The sequence below is a fragment of the Agrilus planipennis genome, unplaced genomic scaffold, assembly GCF_000699045.2.
Source record: "Agrilus planipennis isolate EAB-ADULT unplaced genomic scaffold, Apla_2.0 scaffold33, whole genome shotgun sequence".
NCBI lineage: Eukaryota > Metazoa > Arthropoda > Insecta > Coleoptera > Buprestidae > Agrilus > Agrilus planipennis.
In genome coordinates, this window is record NW_020438896.1 from 1935288 (window position 1) to 1943419 (window position 8132).

General features: G+C 31.4%; 1 protein-coding gene and 1 long non-coding RNA gene across 2 annotated transcripts in view; one reads left to right on the forward strand and one right to left on the reverse strand.

The window, feature by feature from the left end:
• LOC108744488 (mitogen-activated protein kinase 1) overlaps window positions 1–2778 on the forward strand; it is a 63461-nt gene extending 60683 nt beyond the window's left edge. The window contains exon 6 of the mRNA XM_018480276.2: window positions 698–2778. Coding sequence (XP_018335778.1) covers window positions 698–841 — 144 coding nt within the window. The 3' untranslated portion in view covers window positions 842–2778. The remainder of the gene's footprint in view (window positions 1–697) is intronic.
• Window positions 2779–7343: 4565 nt separating this feature from the next.
• On the reverse strand, window positions 7344–8090 carry LOC112904038. The gene is made up of 2 exons (XR_003230859.1): window positions 7824–8090; window positions 7344–7740 (listed from the first exon to the last, which is right to left on the reverse strand). It is a non-coding gene; the product is annotated as an uncharacterized LOC112904038 (long non-coding RNA).
• Window positions 8091–8132: the final 42 nt, after the last annotated feature.

Sequence of the window (8132 nt, forward strand, 5' to 3'; positions counted from 1 at the left end):
AAATTATAAATTGATCAGTCATTTGTCACATTCATTATTGATAATTATTGGTTTGTGATAACTGAAGTACTACACATGTTTGTGATTTAATTTTATTTAAATAAGTTAAAAAAACTGCATCGATAGTGGTATTGTTCTTGGATGTGTATTGTGCTGGATCATTAATTTTTAAATTAAATGCATCTAGAAGAAATTCTAAGAATGACTGAGTTTTTAGCAGAAAATTTGATGTTTAAATATCCAGTTAGAATAATCGGAAGTTCATGGTACAGTAGTTCTTTGTACCTACCTCATTGAAAAAATGATTTATGGCTTTTCCATCTCGACTCGGCGAAAGATCTATGCCCTCCTCTTTATTGTAAAATCAATAAATAGAAAAGCAAACAATTTACAATCTTTTAGGGATAATAATATATTTTACGGACTATAGTATGATTTGATGGGATGTTAGTAAATTTGAAATCTGTGTTTCCAGTGTAAATAGAAAATGACTATATTCAAAGAATAATGAATTAAGCGAACATCTTCTGATTAACTAATTTCAATATGTCTATCACAAAATACCTCCAACCCCCAGTCGGCTTTCGTTTTCTTTCGTGTCGACTTTAGAATGCTAGCAGAGTAACTAGTTTTTTAAGCAAAAAATTTTATTAAGTATGCATTACGATAAGAGGTAATGTAACCCTAACTTTTATAGCCGGTTGCTGAAAGACCCTTCCGATTTGACACAGAACTTGACGACCTTCCAAAAGAAACACTAAAACGTCTTATTTTTGAAGAAACGCTGGCATTTAAACAACGTGTCAGTCAAGAACATGCCAATAATACATTGACATCATAGTCTTTCGAAATTAATGTTTAAAAAAATATGTGATATCGTTTTTTCACGAATCACAACATAACGAACTCGCCAGATCTCATTGTTCACGTGTGCCATTGACCTAGTGAGTATAGATTTTGGCAACAATTTCATTATGGTTGGTAGGCGACGTATACAATAAGGTATCTAGCTCGTAATAATTATTATATTCAACTTTGTCTTTTTTTTCATGATTTTTTTGCGTTTTGTATTTGGAATTGTTCATAAATACTTGTGTAAACCTTTATAGTTAATTTGAGATTTTAAATCGTGTCGAAGCCGAAAAATTTTTAATTAAGTAATTGTTTTGTCAATAAAAAATTATATATTCTGAAGGAAAAATTCAATGAAATTTCCAACATTTAATTTTTCAATAAGCCTTTTAAAAAATAATCAGATTTTTTTTTGTATTTTCCTGAATTATTAGAGAAAACTTAACCATTCAAAAATTTAATTTCTGCACCAAATATTAAAACAATTATCTTACGATTAGTATTAAATTAAGAACAATCACGTACGTTTAGTTCATTGCGAAATGTGTAAGAAAGATTGTATAGTTGTGAAATGATGTATTTTTAAAGTTTTGTAAATTGTATCAAAAGGTTGTGTAAACATAAATATAACACATTTTTGGTAAGAACATATTCCAATACATAACTAGTTTTGTAATATAATATTTATTATATAACATAAGATTAAATAGTGCCATTCCAAAGTATTATTTGATATATTTTTAATAGAATGTTGCTAGTTTCATAGACATCTCTTGTCCCTACATTATCTGTAATTTATGGATTGATTTTCGATCTACAATTGATTACATTCTAATGTCGGTTTTAAGAAATATGAATGTTCAAGAGATAAAGTACGTCTGACTAATCGAAAGCCACCTGCATAGATTTTATTAAAGTGGGAAAAAATAAAGGTGCAATATACCCATACATGTAATTTTTAAGAATTGGTATAGAATGTTAAATTTAAACATTTCTAGGGTGGTGGTCGGTTTAGTTGTTTCTTAAGTTTTGGTAATTTTAATATATATTATGCGCACAAATATTTGAGAAAATTACGATGTGGAGATAGGAAATCCACTATACAAATACAATGCATGCATAAACAGGATCGTAATATATCAATTCAGTATAAATTTAACTCAGTAAATATAATCTGTATTTATATCAATTCTTAATGTTTTAGAAAGTTATCAAGTCTTACTGTGACGTTTAATATTTTTATCTGTGATTTCAAACATTTTAAATATCGTTGTACATTTACCTTAATGTATTTTATTAGTCTAGATACCACATAGGATATTTCAACTTGTTTTGGTGTAGTCAAATTTCTGATGTCTTCAGGTATGTTATGATGTCTTATAACATATTCATTTTACAATGTATCTTAATCTTAATGTTTACAAGATGCGAATACATATAGCCCAGGTAAAAAATTAACTCTGTATACAATAGCATATATGCAAAATATTGATTTATATGAGTAAAAACTTTTAATTCACAACTTCGAACGTAACTTTGTGTAGGTACAAAAGTTAAAACGCTGCAAGAAAATAAGAATAGTGTTCTATTTTTTTTAAAGAATTGCAATTTTTGTGGCACTTTAATAAGCCTTATTTTTTTAATTATTATATTCGTATTTTGGTTAAAAAAGGAGGGTTTTATAAGAAAATAATATTTTAAAAGCAGAAAACTAACACTTTTTAAATTATTTCACTTTTATTAATAATAAAATAACTCGTGAAAAAGATTACCTATGTAATCATTACTTTGAATGCAACTTTCTTAATCGCCCTCCGTATAATATTTGAAGGTTGGATTGAAATAATGAATTTTTTATTTTCATTACTTTAAATTGGAATTTTGATATTTTTTGTTCTAAAACTTACAAGTAAATTCGTATCTTTATCTGAAGTGTTTCATTTTGTGCATCGCTTTTACAATTAGTGTTTTTTTTAAAGTACAAATGTTTGTTACTCATCTGGGCAATTTTGAAATTATCCTATTAAATATTAGTGAATTGTGTACCTATTTGATGTTGCCTGTTAAAAGATGCCAAAGTGTCTCGTCAAGAAGTCGCTAATAAATTAAAAATTAGCGCGCTTGCAGATTATAAAACACGGCCTACTATATTTATTACTACACGACGTATATACTTTTATATCTAAGTGTTGGTAACTATGTAAGTGTATTATATTACCAATATTACTTTAATTACTTTTTGATCTTATGATATTACGACTATTGTAATTCCCTTGTTGTGTATACATAAATAATTAACTATTACAAAACTACAGATGTTTTCTTGACGCCTGAAAATTTAACTATGTACACATACATACACGGTTGCGTATTTCTTCTATACCCTGATAAGAAAAATTACAATTTTGAAGATTAGATTTATAAAGCACGTTATCACATTAAACCACCAATTTAAAAAACATGCATAGTTATTAATGCCCATAACTAATGTATCAAGCCACACCCCCCCCCTCCTCCGAGACCTTAAATACTGCTGCAGGATTGATCACATTACCGCCTCCGATTCACGCGTCTCGCCTAAATAACTAGTCCAGTGCGCTATCTCCCAGAAGTCACTATTAATCCTTACTCCAGGTATGCACGTTAAATCCAGCCAGGAGTGACAATTTGTCCCTTTTTTTGTTGTTTCTAGTATGTGCTGTAAGTACTCAATTATAACGACCGATTTTTACGCATATAATAGTGACTTCCTGGGCCCTTAATGACACTAAACATAGCAATACGATCCTCTTCTCTGAAAACAGGTTGCAACGCTGGCCGAGTTACATGGTTTGGAGTTCTCAGTAAACCTGTAAAACCACTGTGATTACAAAATCGCTTCTGCTATTGTTCTCTGTTGTTGTATCTTCTCACATCCTCTGATGGTATTTCGCGATGTCATTATCATAATTATGATATACGTCATAATCAGACCGAAATTAATATTGCAGTGCGTGAATAGGTACGTATTACTTTTCAAATTGTTAACGAAATCTAATAAAACATGATTGACAATAAATTTCTTGAATACTAATCGCATGATGGATTTTTTTTTCGTGGAAGAGAAGAAATTTTCAAAAGGCACCCAGTCTCCCATCCGGTCGGGTAGTGTTGGATTGACCCCAGAAGGGCGCCTACCAACTAAAAGCGTTCACCTTAGACCGTTACAGGACCTTGCGATCCTCTTCAGTCTTAAGTTGTTGGTTACGACGTGCTTTTCTTTAAAGACTGTGGGTATTGTCCAGTTAGTATTTGTGCACCTCTGTAGTATGTTTACAATTTTCATTACCGCATATTTTAATTTTAGCAGGTCTAGTTTTCTCAATATGTTCATTATCTCGTTTTTGGCATCCATACTAGTCATGATGGCTTTAGCGTATGAAGTACTGTCTCGCACTTGATGATTTGTGACATCTTTGGTTTTGGGTTTGTTGTTGGTCGGTATTCAGTTAGGGGTTTCCTTTTCTTAATGCTGGGTAACCCCGTTAACTGATAGTGTGGGGTCCCCTGCAGTTTCTATATGTCACCATCTCGTCTTGTGCTTTGTTACAGTCCTCACTCCCGTGTTGTTGGGCGGATTTCACCCAAATAGCCATCATACGGCAGTTGTACGTCACCTATTCTCTGACAAGAATAACACGTTTATTTCTGTAAAGTTCTACCTTTACTCGAAATTGTCTGCAAGTCGTCGTTTTTAAGATAGTTTCCTTTTTGGTGACGGTGATTACCACAAAATGGATTTTCATTGATCTCAATATCATCCTGTGAATTGTTTTTCCTGATAATCCATTAGTGTCTTTAGCTCCGTTAGTATCCCGCATTTTTGTCGGTCTATTTTCGGTGATAGTATAATGGTGTAGTAGGTACATTGTGTTGGGTTTAACTAGGATGTTGATTAATTGGTCGTAAACTTGCCAAAGAGGATGTATTTTTACTACATCCTTGGTGTTAGCTACTTTATCAAATGCGATGTTGTGATATAATGTTCTGCACGTGTCCTTCCAATGGTATAATGAACGACGATCCGTCGGCTCATCTTGTAGAGACTGGAAGGTGTTCAACGTTGGTATCGTCGTTGTTTCTCTTCTGGCATGCAGCATTTTCCTAGTATTCCTTGGTTTTTCTTAATTCTCATCTTCGTCCATGTCGATGATTAGTCTTTAAAAAGACAGTTTGTATGTCGGCGATTATCGAACGAACGAACCGTTTTAGTTTTTATGTAATCGGCCATTGCTAGTCAATATACAAAATTGTAATTTTTGTTTGACCTCTGACGTATTCAGTTTTACTCCTTTATTTAAAGTGTAAAATTTTTGAATTAAATTTATGATTTGCTAAAATTAGATGGCGCAATTAGAATTTCGTTTTTTATGTTCAAAGCTTATGAATGTTAATTCTAGTTCTGAATGTTCTTCCTGTTCGGCCATTTGTCGCAAGAACCACGTTAATTTGTAAATTTTGTAATTATCTGTATTATTTTTTAAAAGTGTGCCCAATTCATTTATAGTTTTAAATAATACATTGAAGTTTTCTTAAGCTTGATAAAATACGGGTGCTAGAATTGTTTATGCAGGATAAACTAATCTAATCGCTTTTTCGTGGAGTTTTTTTTTATATAGTAAGCTGTCTATTAGTTTTGGATTACATCCGTTATTATGTAGTATTTGTTTTATATGATTTAGTTGTTTTTTCTAACTGATTTCGCATATTAATCAGTGTATTAATAAGTAGATAATTTTTGTTGAATGGAGTGATACGATTCGGAATGCGTAGCCTTTTTGCTAAACTTTTATTATTCTTATGTACTGGAAGTTTCTTCTTATACCATAAATGTTTAATTCGGATATTAGTTATGAAGTCAACTAAGTAGATTTTGTCAAATTGAAAGTTTAAAATAATTATAGATATTTGGAAACTGAACGACGGGGGCTATTAAAAAAGACACTATTGTTTCTATGAAGTTTTATAAGAGAATAACTTTTTAGAAGTTGAGGAGGTTGGTATAATGTATGTCATTCGTTGAAAATACTTTTGTTGCTTTTTAATACTTTTTTTTATAGTTGATTGAAAGGAAACAGTTGAATTTGAAATGTTGCTAATTTGTTTTAATTAACTTATTGGTTATTAATTAATCCTTACTCCAGGTATGCACGTTAAATCCAGCCAGGAGTGACAATTTGTCCCTTTTTTTGTTGTTTCTAGTATGTGCTGTAAGTACTCAATTATAACGACCGATTTTTACGCATATAATAGTGACTTCCTGGGCCCTTAATGACACTAAACATAGCAATACGATCCTCTTCTCTGAAAACAGGTTGCAACGCTGGCCGAGTTACATGGTTTGGAGTTCTCAGTAAACCTGTAAAACCACTGTGATTACAAAATCGCTTCTGCTATTGTTCTCTGTTGTTGTATCTTCTCACATCCTCTGATGGTANCGGATTTTTGGTGCTTCTTTGCTACCTGCGGAGTCGACGAAACTATTTCAACGTTGTTGTAGAAATTATGAATTCATTCGGTAAAAATCCCTATTGCTATCAATTTCTCCTGCCTGCTGCATTTCGTCTGTCTTTTTATTTTCTTGTTACTTAGATGTTACTAAAATATTTTCTAATACATACAAAAAAGTAATATTAGTGTCAACAAGAACGACGCTTAACTGATAATATACAAAAAAAAACGCACACTACAAATAGGTACATCAATTTCATTATGCCATCCCGGGCTTCCGATTGGATTGTTTTTCATTAACTTTTTATAGTTCCTCACTTGTATTTTAAAACTTCGTCCAACAAGAATATCATCGAATTCTATCAAACTATTTTGCCGATCATTTTTATTTCAAACTCCATCTTTAGACAGCTAACTGTTAAAATCGCTTACGTTTATTAGTTTTTTCAGCCTCTCATTAAGCTTAATACATTTTTGATATCCACGTAATTCGTTAGCATAAGTGCAAGTATACTCTGGCCTATTTTTCTACAGATAATAATTACTTTCAAACGAACCTGTATGTATTATTCTAAAGTCTGCACTCCAAGCCTCCGGGTTCTGACCAACAAGCTTCATTACTATCTACTAAATCTAATTTTAGCCTATTCATATCAATTTTTATTTTTTTTTTGACATCCCTAATCCATGCTTACCTCACTATTCCAGCATTCTATGTTTGAACTTGTGTATGTTTTACACCATGTCCATCATGTATGTCATAATGTGATTTTTTTTCCATATCCCTTCATATTGCAGTGTTGTGCATCAGAAAAACATGAAATTGATCAAAATAACATAAAAATTATTAGATAATCTAGCAAACAAGAAAAGCCATACATTCAAAATTGAACAGTATTGTCTTTAATTTCATGGATATAACAATCTTGTAAACATTTTTTATTGAAGTATTAAAACACCACTCAAACTAGTTTAAAATTAATTTTTACTGTAAACATTAATTCTGTTTAAAAGCACTTTAATAATAGAAACTTTTTTCATATAAATATGTAATTATAGTAATCTATTTCTCACGTTGAAATAAACTATGTGAAACAAAATGTCTATTTTCTTTTAAATCTGTCATTCTTAATTTCAATGCGGAGAGGACTTTTATGATTATGACCACTAGTAGTATGAGAGAATCCCGGTCTATGAACCTCTGCCTTAATTTGCTTAAATCGGTGGGTGGTTTCATTGTTTGATTCCTCACTTTCAGAACTTGAAGACTGGCTGCTGCTAGAAGAAGTAGTAGAACTTGTGGATTCACTACTACTTTCACTGCCACTTGATGTTGCACTACTTGAAGCAGATTTTCCCTTTAATCTATTACGATTTGATTTTTGTGCATTGTGAATTCTAAAAAGCATGAAAAATGTTATTAATTCATTATTTTTCAACCAATACACCGTTGTGCAATGCTGTTGCTGAAGCAATGTTACCTTGTCCAAACAGTTGAAGCCACTGTAGGCTTTTTCTGTTTTTTTACAACAACAGCTACCTTACTTTGTGTACGGTTATATTCCAAATTTTCTACATCAGATTGGGGATATTTTGAATTGTGATGTATTCTATTATGGGAATGTCTATGGTGTCTGCTTTGTCGTTCCCTGCTTCTATCTTTGAAAGATGGGGATAAATTAGTAACTGGACTCACATACGGCCTCTTTCTCTCTGTAACAACATAAAATAAATTCTCCAGTCTTATAGATAAAACCGTTGATTTTAAGTATAATTAATATTATTTTACT